At 41.1% G+C, this 20164-nt stretch overlaps 1 protein-coding gene across 1 annotated transcript in view; it reads right to left on the bottom strand.

Annotated features, from left to right (window-relative positions):
• SPAG1 (sperm associated antigen 1) overlaps nucleotides 1-19900 on the bottom strand; it is a gene marked incomplete at its 5' end in the record, with an annotated part of 146770 nt that extends 126870 nt beyond the window's left edge. The window contains 7 exons of the mRNA XM_082257563.1: nucleotides 4972-5102; nucleotides 7185-7290; nucleotides 7667-7782; nucleotides 10370-10434; nucleotides 14663-14773; nucleotides 18344-18503; nucleotides 19773-19900. Coding sequence (XP_082113689.1) covers nucleotides 4972-5102; nucleotides 7185-7290; nucleotides 7667-7782; nucleotides 10370-10434; nucleotides 14663-14773; nucleotides 18344-18503; nucleotides 19773-19900 — 817 coding nt within the window. The remainder of the gene's footprint in view (nucleotides 1-4971; nucleotides 5103-7184; nucleotides 7291-7666; nucleotides 7783-10369; nucleotides 10435-14662; nucleotides 14774-18343; nucleotides 18504-19772) is intronic.
• Between the last annotated feature and the right edge of the window lie 264 nt (nucleotides 19901-20164).

Raw genomic sequence — 20164 nt, 5'->3', positions numbered from 1 at the left:
TCTTCTCCATGCTCTTGAGTGGGAGACACAGCAAACCTTCTGGCACATCTTGGACTGCTTGTGCAACCTCTATGGGGCTCCGGTATCACCTCATGCTACGAGTAGTGATACTGACCCTAGTCAAATGCAAATGTAGTGAAAAACAGTCAGAAAAATTAGTAGGGAAATAAAATGTCAGTGACCTCCACCTGTAAAACAGTTCCTGTTTTGGAGGTTGTCTCATTGTTGCCCATCTAGTGAACCTGTTAATTTTATTAACACCAAAGCAGCTGAAACTGATTAACAACCCCCTCTGCTACTTAACTGACCAGATCAATATCCCAGGAGTTTAATTGACCTGATGCTATACTCTGATTAAAGTGTTCCTTTAATTTTTTTGAGCAGTGTATAAGAGATCCTTAAAGCCTACACAAGTGGCATCTGGTAGGATATGGCTTTTGTATAACTTGTATAGCCTTTAGTATTACATATTTTGAAGATGAGTTCCAGGAAAGCAGGTTCTTACACATTCAAAACAAATATACTGTATGTTGACTGTTAGAATTTTCAGTTCTGTGTAGACAGTTTTATACCCAGACACCCCTGCCGGACAGCATAGTCCAGGCGTAAACCTCGACTGTAGCAACAAAGTCTTGTCATGAACACACCATTACCTGCTGATTGGACTTGAGGCACATAGAAGTGGTCATTCCTCCATCATTCTGCTTTGTTCTGGTCAGAACACAGACACTGCGGCTGAGTCTGAGTGAATCCTAGTGGCACGCCTCACTTTCCAAGTCAGAGTGCTGCTTTGCAGGGCTACAGGATGGTAGGATGCTACTGCAGCTGCCTTCACAGGGAGATGCGGGCCAGCCCGTCGGCGCCAGCAGGCACCCCTGAGAGGCGCCGGACTGACACCCCCCTATTGCGTGGAACCCGGGGCAGGCCGCCCCCACACCCCCATTGGTACGCCACTTTCTACTAGCCTTATGTAACATGTTCCCAGTTTTGTATTGTCTTCTGTAGCATATCTCTAACCAAAAATGTAGCATGTCCACACTTTGACTCATTTCCTCTAATCAGTCTGCAGTTTCTGACTGTCCACTCAAGCATTACATATATTGAAAATTATGTGTGGCCCTTTGGTGAAGTCAAGGGCCACAGTTGAGGCCCCCAATAGCTCATAAGTTGACAACCACTGTTCTAGCAACTGAAGATTCTAGCCAGGTTTGGAGGAGGCATGATTATTTATACCAGTGGTCTCCAAACTGTGACCTGGAGGCCAGATGCGACCATTTACTTGCTTTTATCCGGCCCTTGGGGTGATTTTATATTCACTGACACCAATGTAGGGCACAACTCCTCCAAATAAAACCAGCAACGGGGCCCAATGAGTCCAGTGATAGGACACAATTCCTCCCAATGATACCAACGATGGGGCACAATTTCTTCCAATGACACCAACAGTAGGGCCCAAAGACACAAATGATGGAGCACAATTCCTCCAAATTACACCAACGATGGGGCACAGTTCCTCCCAAAAACACCAACAATAGGGCCCAAGGACACAAATGATGGGGCACAATTCCTCGTAATGACACCAACTATGGGGCCAAATGACACCAATGATAGGGCACAATTCCTCCTAATGACACCAACTATGGGGCCAAATGACACCAATGATAGGGCACAATTCCTCCCAATGACACCATAAGGGCCCACAGACACAAAACGATGGGGCACAATTCCTCCCAATAACACCAACAATGGGTCCCCAAGACACCAATGATGGGGCAAAATTCCTCCCACTGACACCAATGATGGGGGATTGTTTACTCCTACCGATTTTGGGACATTTTGTACTCCCGATGGTCAGAGTCCAGCCCCCATAAATGAGCCTGTCTGAAGGACAGTAAACTGGCCCTTTGTGTAAAATCTTTGGAGAACCCTAATTTATAGCATGGAACAAAATATTCAAAAGCCTTGAGGTCCATGCAAACACTGTACAGCAGGATTACTGACAGTAGATGGCAAAATTCATGCTGGTGGTACCTAATCGGTCACTGTGCGGGGAAAAACTGCCCTATGAAGAAATTGGTGGAAAAGGGTGCTAAAGTAGAAATCCAGTGATATTGTTAGCATTTGTAGACAAAGTCAAGAAGAGTAAGGCTCGGTTCACACTGGGGCGGCACGACTCCTTACTACTTCGGGGACGACTTGTGCATTCCCATGCACCACGACTTTCGGAGCGACTTGCATGGACTTCACATAATGGAAGTCTATGCAAGTCGTTCCATGGTTGCCCCGAAGTAGTACAGGACCCTTTTTCTAAGTCGGAGCGACTTGTGTCGCTCCTATTAGAATGGGTCCGGTAGCAGTCAATGGACCGCGAGGGAGCGCGACTTGTCAGGCAGACAAGTCGCCTGACAAGTCGCGCTAGTGTGAATCGAGACTTAGAACTGTTATTTTATTGGGGTTTGTGTTATCTGTCTTAATGGCACCAATCTCCGGAACATAAAGCTGGGAGATTTCATATGAAGTGGCTACAGAGAGCAGTAAAGATTTAACAGAGTTTCTAACCTTTGTACTACCAGAGCTTAAAAAAAGGTCCATTATCAAAATGCCTGAAAGAACATCTGTGGCTTATAGAAGCTAACCAGATTTACCCATTTATTCTTCCAGCATTGACAAATCTGATTGGTTGCTAATATAACAGACAACTCTGTTCTCATACACCGATAATTGGGGCTGTGTGTGTCTATACGGAAATCTGCTATGTGAGCGAAGCGTACTGGAAACGTGGCTTGGCCAAGATTGATGCTCTAAGAGCTCATTAAGGAAAAGTGCTTTAATGAAGTCAGACATGGATGGGATTGATTTCAGTTTAACAAAGAGCCATAGCCAGACTACACTGTGTTTCATTATTACTTATAAAATGTCATTCAATTACAAAATGAAGGAAGGAATGAATGCAGAATATTGTCTCAAACAAAAGGGACTATCAATAGAAAAATAAAATATATATATTTTTTGTTCAAAAACGAGGTAAGGGAAATTGTGTCTATTTCAGGTCAGAATGTGTTACATACAGGAAGTATCAGTACTTATTTTATTCATCTAACTAATAATATAAAGCACACAGTACAGTATTCATGATATGCAAGCTGGATCTGTTAAAGGGCCAATCAATCTTAAGCCTTCATTCACATTGGAGCGACTTGTCATTCGATTTGACTGGTCAAATCGCAAAACCAGTTGCACCCTATTGTCAGCAATGGCCATGTTCAAACTGATGCGACACCAACTTTGAAAAGGCAATTCCTGCACTATTTTTGGCGATTTCAGATGTGACTTGCATAGGCATTTTCAAAGTCGCATCTGAAGTCGCACTGCCATGAGGCTTTTAAATTGTGTGATTTCAGATGAAGTTGCATGATTTCAAAGCCGCATTTAATGTGAACGAGGGGTAAAACAGACATTACTTTTTTATTTTGTAGATCCTGTTAGGGTAAACCACACGCCAAAAAAAATCCTAATGCAAGATATATTATGCAATATGCTCTTTGTTATTAGATAAAGCTATTGCAAAGGTATTACCTGGTGTTCTTTTGGAATTATTGATTACAACATTACTTCCTGTCCCGGGCCAACAGCGCTATTCAACAATTATTGAAACTGCTCATCCCCCCCAGCAGTGTTGGCATTTGGAAGCTGCTCTGCTGACTCATTTATGCACATTTTCTGTTCAGGTCACACTCTTCCTCTAGTGCGCATGCGCTGCTCCAACAGTGCTCAGATCTAACTTACACAGCTACTTTACAAACAAATGGCAACCACCCAAACCTATAACTGGCCTTTGCAGCAAGGAGCACATGGAAGGGTGACATACTGTAGGTCAAAAGACAATAAGGAAAAATTCCCATCTCACTTACCAATCAGCCTGCAACAAACCCAATTTTCCTGTCAAACAATTCATGTTAAAACCAGGGGTTTACTTCACACACATTTGCATAAACTGCAAGGCCACTTCACGGCAACCTAGTGTACAGCAGTTCTAAATTTTGAGAATCTCCAAAGTTGGAGCACATACAGTATATAATATTGGATAGATTATGGAATGAACAATCATCAACAGATGATTAATCTACCGCGCATGCACAGTGGTGAGAGTGACGTCATCCCCGCTAAGTCAATGACAGCAGCCGGTGATTGAGACCCGGAAATTGGCCGCTTTAACCACTTCCTTACCGCTGGACGTCATATGACGTCCAGGGCTTTGTTTTGTTTTAAAGCAGAGTTCCACCGAAAAGTGGAACTTCCACTTTAAGTAGTCCTAACCCCCTGATATCCCACATTTGGCATGTCATTTTTTTTGGGGGGGGGGTACCTAGTTTTGACAGGTACCCGCTCCCACTTCCGCTCGGAGCCCTGAGACACCCTGAGCGGAAGTTCTCTTCTCCCCCTCCCTCCCTGCAATCTTCTGGGACATGTCAGAGGTCCCAGAAGATTGCTGGCCAATCAAGACGTGCAGCGCAACTTGCGCATGCGCAGTGCGTACCCGGCTGTGAAACCGCAAACTGTCACAGCCGGGTGCTCACACCAGTGATGCCGGCGCCGCCGAGACCAGAGGGAGAGGATCGAGGCTTCGGGCTGCCGCATTGCTGGACCGTGGGACAGGCGAGTGTGTGTTTATTAAAAGTCTGCAGCTACACTTTTTGTAGCTGCTGACTTTTAATAAACACAGAAAAGGCTGGAATTCTGCTTTAAGGCTTAGGCATGAAGGAGAGTAATCTTCAACTGCATGATGCTGCACATGTGATCGGTTATGACACCAGCCATTGTGGTTGAGAGGATGAATGTGACAGTTACATTCCAGGAAAGTAACTGTTTTTTGAAACAGTAAAATTAATAGTTTAGTTCCACTTTATTCATTTCCTTGCACCTCCATTTTCTTATTCTTTTTGGAATTACGCTCATTTATTTGGCCTTTACCTTTCATATTGTTGGGCTCTAAATGAAGCACTCGCTCACAGTCATTTAATGCATTCTGCCAGTTCTTCAGTTTAATCTCAGCTTGTGCTCTGTTATTATAGGCAGCCGTGGAAGGCAGCACAGACAAGCTCCTAAAATAAGAACATATTATATACAATTACAATACAGTATGTTTTTAAGCCACAATTTTGAGGTTATAAAATATTACTGAAGATTTAAAAAAGGAAAAAAAAAATCATTGTCATACATTTTCACTCTTCCTATGAGTATACACCAAACATAATGTCATGTTGTCACATCTCATATACACTATATTACCAAAAGTATTGGGACACCTGCCTTTATACGCACATGAAACCTAATGACATCCCAGTCTTAGTCCGGAGGGTTCAATATTGAGTTGGCCCACCCTTTGCAGCTATAACAGCTTCAACTATTCTGGGAAGGCTGGCCACAAGGTTTAGGAGTGTGTCTATGGGAATGTTTGACCATTCTTCCAGAAGGGCATTTGTGAGGTTAGGCACTGATGTTGTATGAGAAGGCCTGGCTCGCCGTCTGCGATCAAATTTATCCCAAAGATGTTCTATCGGGTTGAGGTCAGGGCTTTGTGCAGGCCAGTCAAGTTCCTCCACCCCAAACTCGCTCATCCATGTCTTTATGGACCTTGTTTGTGCACTGGTGTGCAGTCATGCTGGAACAAGAAAAGGGCCATCCCCAAAATGAAATTGTCCAAAATGGCTTGGAATGCTCACGCCTGCAAGTTCCCTGCACTGGAACTAAGGGGCCGAGCCCAATCCCTGAAAAACAACCCCACACCATATTCCCTCTTCCACCAAGTGATTTGCACCAGTGCACAAAGCAAGGTCCATAAAGACATGGATGAGCGAGTTTGGAGTGGGGGAACTTGACTTGGCCTGCACAGAGTGTTGACCTCAACCCGATAGAACACCTTTGGGATGAATTAGAGTGGAGACTGTGAGCCAGGCTCTCTCTCCAACATCAGTGCCTGACCTCAAAAAATACGCTTCTGGAAGAATGGTTAAACATTCCCATAGACACACTCCTAAACCTTGTGGACAGCCTTCCCAGAAGAGTTGAAGCTGGTATAGCTGCAAAGGGTGGGCCAACTTAATATTGAACCCTACGGACTAAGATTAGGATGCCATTAAAGTTCATGTGCGTGTAAAGGCAGACGTCCCAATACTTTTGGTAATATAGTGAGTGTATATACATACACACACACTATATATAAGCAATGGCAAGATGGCTGCTGCTCATCTCTATGCCCTTGGGGGACCGGAGTGACATTCTCAGGTTCTCAAGCCATGTACACATGGCTTTTTTTTCCCCCATAAAGAAAAGCTTAACAACATTTTTTTGTTTGATTTTATACTTTTAAAAAAGGTAGAGGAGAGATTTGGGGTCTTATTGCTATCGCAAGGGATGTTTACATTTCGTGAGATAGCAATAAAAGTGATATAAAAAAAAAAAAAATGTAAGGAAATGTGTAAAAATAAAAAAATGCAAGTAAGTAAATAATAACATTTTTTTTTGTCAAAGTGCCACACGTCCCCACATGCTCGTGCGCAGAACACATATGTAGGTCGCACCCACATATGTAAACGGTGTTCAAACCACACATATGAGGTATCACCATGAATGTCAGCGCAAGAGCAAGAATTCTAGCTCTAGACCTCCTCTGTAACTCTAAACTAGTAACCTGTAGACATTTTTAAAGAGTGGCTATGAAGATTTTTAAGTACCGTAGTTTGGTGCCATTACACGAGCATGTGCAATTTTAAAGCATGACAAGTAAGGTATCTATTTACTCCTTATAACATCCTATTTTATATTTTACAAAAAAATTGGGGTAAATATTGTGGTTTTTTTTTTAAATTAATTTAAGTGTATTTTGTCCTAAAAAAAAAAAAGCGTTTGAAAAACCGCTGCGCAAAAACCGTGTGACATAAAAAATTGCCATGACCGACATTTTATTCTCTAGAGCCTCAGCTAAAGAAAAAATATCTAATGTTTGGGGGTTCTAAGTAATTTTCTAGCAAAAAACACAAATTTTTACTTGAAAACAAAGATTGTCAAGCAAATAAAACTGTGAAAGGGATATAGGATTGTAAGCATCACTAGTGTAGGGACTGATGTGAATCTATGTAATGTGTACCATGCCAGTGCTATATAAACTATATTTCCTGCCTTACCTGCTGTAATAGGATATGGCCTCCTCATAGTCTCCACTTCTAAAGGCCTCATTTCCCTTATCCTTCTCTCTTTGTGCAAGAAGGCTCTTCTGCTCCAAGCTCAGACCTGGAAAGGAGTTTGCCAGTTACACACAACTGCACACAGTTTATATAAATGAGGCCCACATTCTTACAATATATCATATTATCTAATTCAAGTCAACTAATGGTAAACATTAGGAAAAAGACTGCTAAATGGCCATGGAAATCCATATATAAGAAGACACCTTCATCCCAATCAAATATGTAAATATTACAAAGACTTTCAATGAGACGGATGCGAAAATGCCCGACTCCAGTGGTGGGAAACCACTGGAGTCAGGCATTTTCGCATCCGTCTCATGGAAAGTCTTTGAAATATTTACATAATGGTAAACATTATGACACTCTAAGCGGAACAGGCATGGAAGACCAGCAATATGGAAGACCAGCAGTATGGTTACCTGATGTGTCTACTGATTTCTTTATTTTTGCAGCTGTTGGGTTTATTACGGTCTTGGACTGGTCAGTTTTCTCAGTGGCCTCATCAATGTTTGATAGTTCTTTTTCAATATCAAACCTAACATTAAAAAAAATATCTATTAGTATAATACAAATTGGCAAAACAAAGCAAAATGACATTGAGTAAAACGTGTTTGTTTAATAAAGCAGAATATATATTAGGGATCGACCGATTATCGGCGAGGGCTGATATTGACTTTTGCCGATATATCTGTATCGGCCCCGGAACTGGCCGATATTCCAAATATTGCTCATGTAAGGGTTAAATCATTTCACATAGCATAATTCAGTTTACAAATGTTATTGAATATGCCACTCACATATGTACAAATTAAAGATATTTGTGCAACGTACTCCGCCCTGCCTGCCTGCCTGTGTGCCCTCAGCTCCCAGGTGGGACACATGAGGGGTCATCCTCATCTCCAATACCATGCACCACCTGGCTGCTATGTAAGTTGGGAGTTTGGGGGCCTGGTTTCCCCCTTTCTCCATTTCCCCTCTTCAATTTTCCATCAATATGCCAATTTTTTTTATTCATATTTTATAGATCAATATCATGCATCCACTCCCGACGAAGTGGCGATTGGGTCCACGAAACATGTTGAGTCTACGATGATTCGATATAGCTCATTACTCCCTTATTATTTGATTCATTCTACTACTGTGTTATTTCTTGACATTTCACTTTGTTGGTTTTAGGAATGTGAAATTGGGGACTCCTCTACTAGCCCATGCATTTGAATATGTATATTCTATATGTCATGTTTTATACCTGTATGTACAATAAATGTGTGACTTTTCCTGCCAGCCTAGCCATGTCCCTCATTCAAAGTCCCAACCCTTCTTCTTTTTGAATTAAAGATATAAGCAATGAAGTGATGTCATGACATCACTTCCAAGTACGGGCGCCAGATTAAAAAAAATGACCGCATTCAAAACAGCCAAACTTGGCGTTTTGAATGCTTTTAAGTGCAGAGGAGGGGTTTGGGGTATATTAGATCACAAGATCCCTCCACAAGAATACCTGTCAAGTGATAAAAATAAAAATTTTTTTTTTAAATGTATGAAAATATCGGCCAATACCGATATGGGCAACGAAAAAAACGATATTGGTCGATCACTAATATATATATATATATATATACACACACACACACACACACATATACACACACACACACACACATACAGTATCCCACGAAAGTGAGTACAACCCTCACATTTTTAAAAATATTTTATGGTTTCTTTTCATGTGACAACACTGAAGAATTGACACTTTGCTACAATGTAAAGTAGTGAGTGTACAGCTTGTATAACAGTGTAAATTTGCTGTCCCCACAAAATAACTCAACACACAGCCATTAATGTCTAAACCACCGGCAACAAAAGTGAGTACACCCCTAAGTCAAAATGTCCAAATTGGGCCCAAAGTGTCAATATTTTGTGTGGCCACCATTATTTTTCCAGCACTGCCTTAACCCTCTTGGGCATGGAGTTCACCAGAGCTTCACAGGTTACCGCTGTAGTCCTCTTCCACTCCTCCATGACATCACGGAGCTGGTGGATGTTAGAGACCTTGCGCTCCTCCAACTTCTGTTTGAGGATGTCCCACAGATGCTCAATAGGGTTTAGGTCTGGAGACATACATATATATATATATAGGCTTGGTTCATAGCTTGGAGCTGCAGGAACACGTACTAAAACACATGTTGGGGTTCTGCGGTGCCATTCATTCCTAATCACACCCAACGCACCTGTTTTACTACACCACAAATATGGTCCAATGAAAAGGCTACCCTAATACTACCCTAATACAATGCACGTTACTGCACAAAGTAACACATGTCAATGTGCTTTGTATTAACACATCGCAAACGTGTGAACCCAGCCTCATGATTAGCAGATATAATCCTTATTAGCAATAAAAATCCCTTGCCCCACCACCATTGACGGTCAGTGCCACTTTAAAGGCCCCCCACCTTGAATCACAAGCCATCCTCTGTGGCTGCCTCTCCTTTTCCTCAGTGCAATATTCCTTCACAAGGAAGGAAGGAAGGAAGGGAGGGTTGTATGCTTTTAAACGCAGGCATTGTTTACACTTGAGATCACTGTGATTGGTTCACAGCGATTACAAGGCACAGAGCCACTCTGATTGACTCTGTACATTTTGCCTGTCTTCATGACAGTGCAGTCACAAGCACTATGCACATGTCTGGTATGTGCACACGCTGTAAATACAAGAATGTTTAAAAACAATATAATTTGCTTCTTGCACACATAACATAAATAACTCTAACTTTCATACAACGATCATGTAACACCTATATGATCATTTATTTTTACCTGGATCTTCCTTTTGGAAACTGCAATTGACTTCACTTGTAATAGGATTTAACAATAATCTTTTGGCTCAAGGGCATCTCAGGGTAATTTAGGTCTTATTTCATTATTTACAGAACACCAGAGCGTTTAAAAATTATTATCAGTACAGTACATACTACACTTGATCTTAATCAAAAGACTGAGAAACAGTTATCTGCTTTCAGTGCGGTAGTTAATGAAATTACCATCTAACCATCAGTAGTAATGTAATAAAATAAACACTGCACAAGCAATAATTATTATTATCACGATTGATTTCTCACCTGTCCCAGTCCCTGTAATCTCGGGGGACTTTACGGATACCAGCAGGATTTTCTTTTTTGCTAGACTGAAACAGAGGTAAGATCAAATGTTACTAAAATAAAAAATCAGATTGTAAAAACAAGTTCAACCCCATAGTGAAAATATAGTGAGGGAAATTTACTAAAGCCCCGTATCCACAGGCCATAGATCGGGCAGTATTGGCCGGTTCAATAGAAACCAGCCGACATTCAGCCCATGTGTACAGCAGCCGACGCAGCTTCTGTCGCAGGGGCATGACCGAAAAACGTTTTCTGATCGGCATCTGCTCTCTTATACATAGAAGAAGACATAATCCAACCTGCAGCACTTTATCTTTTATTTTCCATCTTCATTAACCACTTTAAGGCCGAAAGGATTTGCCCCCTTAATGATCAGGCCCTATTTTGCGATTCGGCACTGTGTTACTTTAACAGACAATTGCGTGGTCATGCGATGCTGTACCCAAAGAAAAATTATGTCCTTTTTTTCCCACAAATAGAACTTTCTTTTGGTGGTATTTGATCACCTCTGCGATTTTTATTTTTTGCGCTATAAACAAAAAAAAGAGCGACAAAAAAAAAAAACAATATTTTTCACATTCTGTTATATGACATTGTCCCCAAAAAAAAAAAAAAAAAATGTAAAAATCTAATTTTTTTAACATTATAGGCCAGTTTGTTTTCTGCTACATATTTTTGGTAAAAAAAATAAATAAAGAAAAAAAAAAAAATCGCAATAAGTGTATTTTGATTTGTTTGCGCAAAAGTTATCGCGTCTACTAACTACAGGAAAGATTTATGTAATTTTTAATGTTTTTTTTTTTTACTAGTAATGGCGGCGATCTGCGATTTTTAGAGGGACTGCGACATTGCAGTGGACAGATCAAACCCCTAACTGACATTTTTTACACTTTTGGGGGTACCAGCGACATTACTACAGTAATCAATGCTAAAAATATGCACTGTTACTGTAATAATGACACTGGCAGAGAAGGGGTTAACCCTATGGGTGATCGATGGGTTAAATATGAGCCTAGGGGAGTGATTCTAACTGTGGGGGGGGGCGTGGCTTGTGAGATGACTATAGAGACATGTGATGCTATATAGAAGGATCACATGAGCTCTGTGATAATTTCAGGGAGAAGAACGGTCAGCTGTTTACAACAGCCAACCGTCCTTCTCTCTCAGCAGGGAGCGATCGCGGGAGTCGGGCAGCAATCGGAGCCAACTGCCCCATGCATTGGCTTCCCCCTTGCCGAGTGGGGGGCAGGGGCGCGCCGTGTGCTCGCCCCCTAGCTTCCCGCGCGAAACCGACGTCTAAGGCGGTTTGCGCAGGAGAGCCACCATGCCGCAGTAAAACTGCGGTGGGTGGTCGGGAAGTGGTTAATGCCTTCATCAATTAGACAGTTTCAGACCCAACAAAGATCCTTCCTCAGGTACAAGAAGCAGGCTTGTACCAGGCTTCTGGTACCTGGGGCGGGATCCTCATGGATAAAGTGCTGCAGATTGGATTCTGTTATATATATATATATATATACATATATATATATAAATTTATATATTACAGTAATCCCCCGCTACATCGCGGTTCAGTTTTTGCGGTCCCGGTAATTCGCGTTTTTTTGTAATGTTATTTTACTATATAAATCATTAAAAATGAAAGATTTTTGTGTTTTTCGTAGCTCTTGCTCTGTCTCTAAGTATCTTTTATGTGTTTAAATGAGTTTCTATTGTTTTAAAAGTGTGTTTAAAGACCTTAAAATGCTTCTACACGTACAGTGACAATAAAAAAATCATGCTTACAATGCACTTTAATAGGGTTTTTCTATTTCGCGGAATTTCACTTTTCGCGGCTGGGTCCGGAACGTAACCCCCGCAATGGAGGGGGGTTTACTGTATATATATATATATATTAATAGAAGATGCATTGTTGTTCCAAATATCCTTTCCCTCTGATCTTCATGCATATAAGTAAACATACATTTACAAGCGACTGCACAGTTTCAGACATGCATATGTTCTTCATCAAGCTGCAGATTGGGCACCCCAAAGCCAAGAGACTCTTGGCTTTGGGGTGCCCAATCTACACCTCTAATGAAAATAATACGAAACGATGATGTGGTTTTGATATAGAAGATTAGTAATAAATGGTTGCAGTTAGCTCTGGGAGGTATTATGTGGCGGGGTGGAAATTTGACGATCGATTTGAGGTTGTTGGAAAATAATGGGCTAAAGTGGATTAAGGAGATACACCTGTGTAGTGTGAGGCTGGACTCACTGAGGGAATAAAGATAAAAGATTGTACTGAGGATTAGCGCTACACATGCTGCTTGATGAAGGACATATGCATGTCTGAAACTGTGCAGTCGCTTGTAAATGTAGGTTTACTGATATGCATGAAGATCAGAAGTAAAGGATATTTGGAACAACAATTGGATTGCATCTTCTATTATTTGATGGATACTTTGTGGTAAGAAAGGAGTGCCACAATAGATGTAATCTTTGTTTAAAGAGATCTACACAGCAGAGGTGTCCCACCTTGAAATTGAATAATATATATAAAAAATAAAATATGTACTATTCATGTATGTAATAGCGGTGTGCAGAGGAGCTGTTTATATGTAATGTACATATGAGGTCATGCAAAAATATTGTGTATCCTTTTCGAATTGTGGTGTTTATAGAGGATGAGCATCATTGCTATACATTAAGAGATAATGTCCCAAACACGCATTTTAAATTAGAACTAACTCCACATAAAAATTAATTAGGTTGAGGGGCTACATAACCACTAATCATATGCATGAACCGCCTGGCTCTAAATGACGGTTAGAAGGCGATTCTACGCTTATTTATTTTACATTACATTAATATATCACTTTACACAACCCCTCAAATCCCCCCCCCCCCCCTGTAATTGTTGCACTATCCAGACTACTGAAGATGAGGGATTGCAAGGTTTGACAGGTTTTGGACAAACTGATCTTGTCTGCTTGGGTCTACTTGTACTGTTGACATAGGTTGTGGGCAGTATTCTTTATTCATTTTTGTGGCTACCCCTGTTGATTACAGCACAGAAAATTTGCAATGTGTTTTTCTGGTATTGACAATGTTGCCATTTTACCGATTACAGCGCATGGATTATTTTCCAGGGGGTGCATGAAGCAACATATTTATTACATTTGATATCAATCAAAAGGTAGAATCTTTTAATAATGACATTTTAGAGCTTGGATTTTTCCAGTTGCAATTTCTTTTTGCTTATACATACATGTAAAATTTAGCTTTCACACAACCTGTAATACTAACGGAACATAGTTCCATTCATCATGGCAGGTACATTATAAATTGTATGAGCTGGTCTCTAAAGAGTATGTGATTAACCCTAAGGCTCCATTCACACTTGGGAAATCAGGAATCGCGGGTAGAATTGGCAGGATTGTGCCTTTGATTGCAAACTGCAGAAAAACATGCAACGTGTTTGGATGCCATTCATCCTGAATTAAGGCGGTACCAATTTGCCACGACCGTCTCATGACAAAACACACAAAAATTGTGTCAAGAAGCATGTGTAAAATCGGGCCTGGTTCAGGGCCAAGATTTGGTTCCTGGGCTTCTCTGCCGCAATACAAAAACAATAAATTGCAGATTACTGGTCCTAAGATGGGGTGATTGCATTAAATTTTTTTTTCCAGGCTAAAATCATTTTCAGCAAAATACTTGCTGATCTTGCCAGAAATGCCACGTCCTTGTCACATCTCGTGAGCTTGACAGAAAGTGCAACAGCCTTATCTTCCTTGTTTAAATTTCAAACTCCTGATGACTCCAAATGACCAAATGTAGACATGTGCCAAGTCCAGACTGGGTGGCAATCATGGCTCCCTCCACAGATATAGTGAAGTTATAGTATTGTAGCCACCCAGGGATAAGAAGGGTCTTATTCACAGGATTACCAGGTAAAAATTAAAGGGAAAAAAACCTGGAAAAAAATAAAAAATAAAGGCAGGCTCCTCATCTAAATTCTGAAAAGCGGCAATATAAACAATTTAGGCTTTTTTGCATTTAGACACAATTTAGAGAAGTGGCAACCATAAAGTAAAAAAAAAAAAAAAAAAAAAAACACAACTTTTTGGTACAGACAGATGATTTCAAGTTCTGGATGCAAACAGGAAGTTTATAGCCTCTAAATAACTTGCGGAAGTAAACACAGTAATCTGCAGATAAAAGCAATATAAATATATACCAGTTTAGGACATATCAAGATAAAATGAGAACCTTATTAGGTGTGGGGTCACCGGAGAAACAGCGAATAGGGGGTAGGTTTTCCATCGTTTTCTCCAAGATAGATTTCTGTTCTTCTTTAAGCTTGACGTCAGTTAAAAAATTCTGGTAAATAAATGAAAAAAAAACTAAAATGATTACATTACATGCAAACTGGGAGGGTCCACCTACCATAATCACACAACAAGTGTTGTAACAAGGAACAGACATTAAATACAAGTTAAGCGTTATGATAAATTTGATCTCCTAGAATACAGTTTGAAATGCAGCAAGTAAGTCATTAAAAAAAAAATTCACATTGCAGGATGTTTTTTTTTTTTAAAGCGTATCTAAACCCGAAAACAAACACGTAATATATTGCAGCTTGCACGTCTTTAGATGTGGTGGCTGCATTCCTTTTGGATTTTTTTCAGAGTTTTTTTCACCTGTTAATCCAGTAATCCGTAATAACATACTTCCTGTCCCCAGATGGCTACTCTCACTCCTCTACTGCATCTACAGAGGCAACCATGGTTGCCACCCAGGCTGGACTAAAAACATGGCTCCCATTCTTTTACATGCAGGATGGGGGGATTAAAGCCCAAAACTAAATACATTCCAGGTGAACTCAACACAAAAGATCAAAGTCTCAAAGTTTTTCTTTATACATTCCTTAAAAAATCAGCCACATCCTGAGCAGAAAAGCCTGTCCGCTGCAAACATGCTGCAGAGTGGGACTCTGCGAAGAAGCAGTGATCTCTCTGCAGAGGTCGAACATGCCACCTCTGTTGAGTCAGAGGTAGAACTCCACCATCATATAATTGGAGAGCGATAGGTTTGACTCAGTATGGGGTATATCAGATCTCTGAAATTAGACCACTGCTTCCCCACTGTGCAGCATGCTCAGGCTTTTCTACTTATGACCGTGGTTGCTTTAGAAAGAAAACGAACTGTAAGATGTTGAACACCTTTAGTTATGATGAACCTGGAATGTATTTAGCTGGTTTAAACTGGGCTTTAACGACTTTACCGCTGAGTACCGTAGTACTACTGCGGCAAAGTGGCTCTTGTAGGTCTGACGACGTAGACCTACGTCGCCAGACTCCTCCCCCTGTAGGCGGCGCTCGCGCGCCGCCGGAGGCGCGCTCCCGCTGTTTTCATTCACAGCGGGAGTCGGGCCAGGGGAGGAGCGGCGGCGATCGCCGCTGCTCTGCCCCGATCGTCGGGGAATCCAGTTTGGAGATCCGCCCGCCTGTGTAAACAGAGCGGGCGGATCTCCTAAGTGACAGGGAGTGACAGATCGGAGTGTTCAGCATAGCTGAACATCCGATCTGTCCCTGGCTCACTCAGTCACCTCCCCCCCACACACGTCAGTAAGCACCAGGCATACATTAACCCCTCCCTCTCCAATAAAATTAACCCCTTCCCTGCCAGTGTCATTTTTACAGTAACAGTGCATATTTATAGCACTGATTACTGCAGTAATGTCACTGGTACCCCCAAAAGTGTCAAAAATGTCAGTCAAGGGTCCGATCTGTCCGCCGCAATGTCGCAGTCATTGAAAAAAAAAAGAAAAAAAAAAAAAAAAAAAAAATCGCAGATCGCCGCCATTACTCGTTAAAAAAAAAACACCAAAAATGACAGAAATCTTTCCCTTAGTTAGTAAACGCAATAACTTTTGCGCAAACCAATCAAAATACGCTTATTGCGATTTTTTTTACCAAACATAGGTAGCAGAAAACAAATTGGCCAAAAATTTTAAAAAAAAATTGGTTTTTACATCTTTTTTGGGGGGAATTTCATATAAAAAAATGTTAAAAATATTGTTATTTTTTCAAAATAAACGCTCTTTTTTTGTTTATAGCGCAAAAAGTAAAAATCGCACAGGTGATCAAAGACCACCAAAAGAAAGCTCTGTTTGTGGGAAAGAAAAGGACGTAAATTTCGTTTGGGTACGGCGTCGCATGACCGCGCAATTGTCAGTTAAAGTCGCACAGCGCCGAATCGCAAAAAGTGGCCCAGACGTAAGACAGCAAAATGCTCTAGTGGTAAAGTGGTTAATAATTTACTGAAGAAAGATAAAATTTTTTTTTGCTATGTTCTTACAATTACTTAGCGTTACTTACAATTCTACTTCCTCCTCTCCTTTCTCTGTTGGGGTCCCCCAAGGTTCTGTTCTTGGACCTCTCCTATTTTCAATCTACACCTCCTCTCTGGGTTAGCTGATAGCCTCCCATGGCTTCCAATACCATCTCTACACTGACGATACCCAAATCTACTTATCCACCCCTCAGCTCACTCCCTCAGTCTCCTCACGTATCACTAATTTACCATCAGATATATCAGTCTGGATGTCACACCACTTCCTCAAACTCAATCTATCCAAAACCGAACTTGTAATTTTTCCTCCCCCACGTGCCCCTTCCCCCGATCTCTCTGTCAATATCGATGGCACAACTATCAGCCCATCCCCACATGCCAAGGTAGGTCCTGGGTGTTGTCCTGGACTCTGAACTCTCCTTCAAGCCCCACATCCAATCACTGTCCAAATCTTGCCACCTAAACCTCCGCAACATCTCCAAAATACATCCCTTTCTAACCAAAGACACAACAAAGCTCCTAGTTCACTCCCTGGTCATCTCACGCCTCGACTACTGAAATTACCTTCTCATTGGTTTACCTCTACATTGGCTATCCCCTCTTCAATCCATCATGAATGCTGCTGCCAGACTTATCCACCTTACCAATCGCTCAGTGTCAGCTACTCCTCTCTGTCAAGCCCTCCACTGGCTTCCGCTCACCCAACAAATTAAATTCAAAATACTAACAACATCTTACAAAGCCATCCACAGTTTAGCCCCCAGTTACATCACTAGCCTAGTCTCAAAATACCAGCCTAATCTTTCTCTTCGTTCCTCCTGCTCTCTAGCTCCCTCGTCACCTCCTCCCATGCTCGCATCCAGGACTTTTCCAGAGCCTCTCCAATCCTATGGAACTCCTTACCCCAATCTATCCGATTATCTCCTACTTTATTAGCTTTTAGACGATCCCTGAAAGCCATCCCCTTCAGAGAAGCCTATCCTACCCACACCTAAAAACTGTACTTCCATTTTCTCCATCAGCCCATCCCCCACAGTTATTGCCTTTTGTTTCACTTGACCCTCCCTTCTAGATTGTAAGCTCTAATGAGCAGGGCCCTCCAATTCCTCCTGTATTGAATTGTATTGTAACTGTATTGTCTTCCCTTATATTGTAAAGCGCTGCCCAAACTGTTGGCGCTATATAAATCCCAAATAATAATAATAATAATGTTCAGCTCACAGTAAGTGACAAGGGCAATGTCTATCTGGCAAAATCAAGTAATTTCCTGTACATGCTGAAAATGTCCTTAGCCAAAAAAAAGAAAATGAATGCAGTCACATATAAGGACTGGTAAGCCACAATGGCATGTTTTTGGCTGGATTTGTTCTTTTAATCACTTCCAGAAAGTGGACACTCAGTACAAACAACAAAAAAAAAGTTTGAGCGGAAAGAACGGAATCTCAGAAGTGACTCACAAGCCAGTTGGGTGTTTTTACTTTCACATCAGAGTTCAGTATATCAATGCAGCCATGGCTTTTTTTTTTCCCTGCATGATGGTAGGTAGATGCCCGGAGTTGGACTTTAAATCAAAACAAGCAACAAAGCACTTCTTACCTTGAAGTCATTATCGATTTGGTTCCAATCCTCCAAGGAGAAATCAGCAGTAGTTGCTGGTGGTTTGTCTTTCCTCAAAGCACGGCTCTGTGGAGACAGACTTTCAATGCGCTTCTCACAGAACTCGGTCAGGTCCGGGTAGTGTCCTTCCTCCCCAGATCTTAGTAAAATACAGAAATTTCAATATAAAATTTCAATATAAAGAAGAATTAACAGGGATATAGATAGTGGGGCCTTTTTCAGAAGTAAACAAGTCAATGCAGGCCCCATAGTAAAATTCCCCTCCATTTCTAGGCAGCATTGGGAGGTTCTTTCTGGTTCCAATCAAAAATATAAATGCCTTTAAGTAATTTGCGAAAAAAACACTTGCCCTGTAAAAGAACAGGCTGGTCAGTAAATGTCAGGCTTTAGATGACTAGGAAGCAGGAAAGTGTAGCCGCTCAGGTGTATGTCTGATAACCTGGTGCAGGTCGGAGCCGTAATCCGGAAGCTTGAAAAATATGAGAGGATTGACCGCACTCTGGTAGAAATATTTCTTGAAATCAAAGATGTTTCCTTTATTGTTCCAATAAAATCAAGTGACAGACAGTGTACAAGCAGACAAGGTTGACGCGTTTCACGACATTACCAGGCGCTTACTCATAACCACACTGTCAGGCTTTAGATGACCTCATACTAGCTCAGCATTGGCAGGCCTGGCTCTTATACTGACCCCCTGGGTTAAATACTGAATCAAGTATCAAGCAAACTTCTGCCTTCTATCGGACATACAGTACCTGACCTGCATGCTTGTGTCAGGTCAGTGCCGATAAACCTCAGTGACTAATGGAGTCCCAAAAACTGATCTGAAGAACTATTCAGGAACTTTCCGGGGTCATGTAGCTCCATTCTCTACTATAGGTTGAATGGGGCTCAGCATATTCTATATAAAGGGTTCATAGAAGTCCCTGAAGCCGTGGGCAAATAACAGAAGACTAAAGGCCATGTTCTAAGATAGGGCCTGGATCGATGTCTCCAGCATCAGAAATGTAAATGTACAGCAAAGCGTTGTGTAAATTATTGGCGATAGATAATTAGCGGTAATGAATAAACAGTCTTACCTGGATTTCTCAGTTTCCATAGCTACCCAAGTTTTTTGCAAATTTTATTTTGTACTTGACTTTAATTTACTGTATGTGTGAGGATTTGGTTTCAACTTGTATTTTAATAAAAAACTATTGAAGGAAAAGGCCGTGTTCTATTTTCTTCTGTTTCTGACATACACTGTCACCTCTTTTATAGATTCCATGGATTTTAATTGCAGAGGTAAATAAATGCTGCTGTAAATGGGGTAACAGAACTATGAAAAACAAAGAGAGGGAATCAAGGCACACCAATATACACCCCTATATTCATCTTCCTCTATGGCACAAGGTGGCCAAATGATTACCTGAGAACTCGCAGAATCTTTTCAAGGTGTCTGACATCTGTACATTTCTCGATGAAACTATAGTCCAGGTGATCGAGGGGTATTTCATATGTTTTGGTTGTTCCTCGGCAGAACTCTGAAGTACTCATGTCTAAAGAATAACAAAAGTTAGATAATCCGGACTATATACAGTAACAAAGTCACATAAAAGACCTAATGTAGAAAAATGGAGGAAAGGAAACTTCGGGCATTACCTATGAGTACTAACTCTGGGCCAGTTGTCATTGTAGATAAATACACGAGACACATAGGAGATTATTCAATAATCAATGCAGGGAACAAAGAGCTAAATACAGACTGCAGTAACCTACCTGATGAAACCAATAAGAATTTGATTTCCTGAACAAGTACGA

The sequence above is a fragment of the Pelophylax lessonae genome (genome assembly GCF_965119305.1).
Source record: "Pelophylax lessonae genome assembly, chromosome: 5".
Classification (NCBI taxonomy): domain Eukaryota; kingdom Metazoa; phylum Chordata; class Amphibia; order Anura; family Ranidae; genus Pelophylax; species Pelophylax lessonae.
Note: the sequence above shows the minus strand (reverse complement) of the source record. Positions and strands in the feature narration are given on the sequence as shown.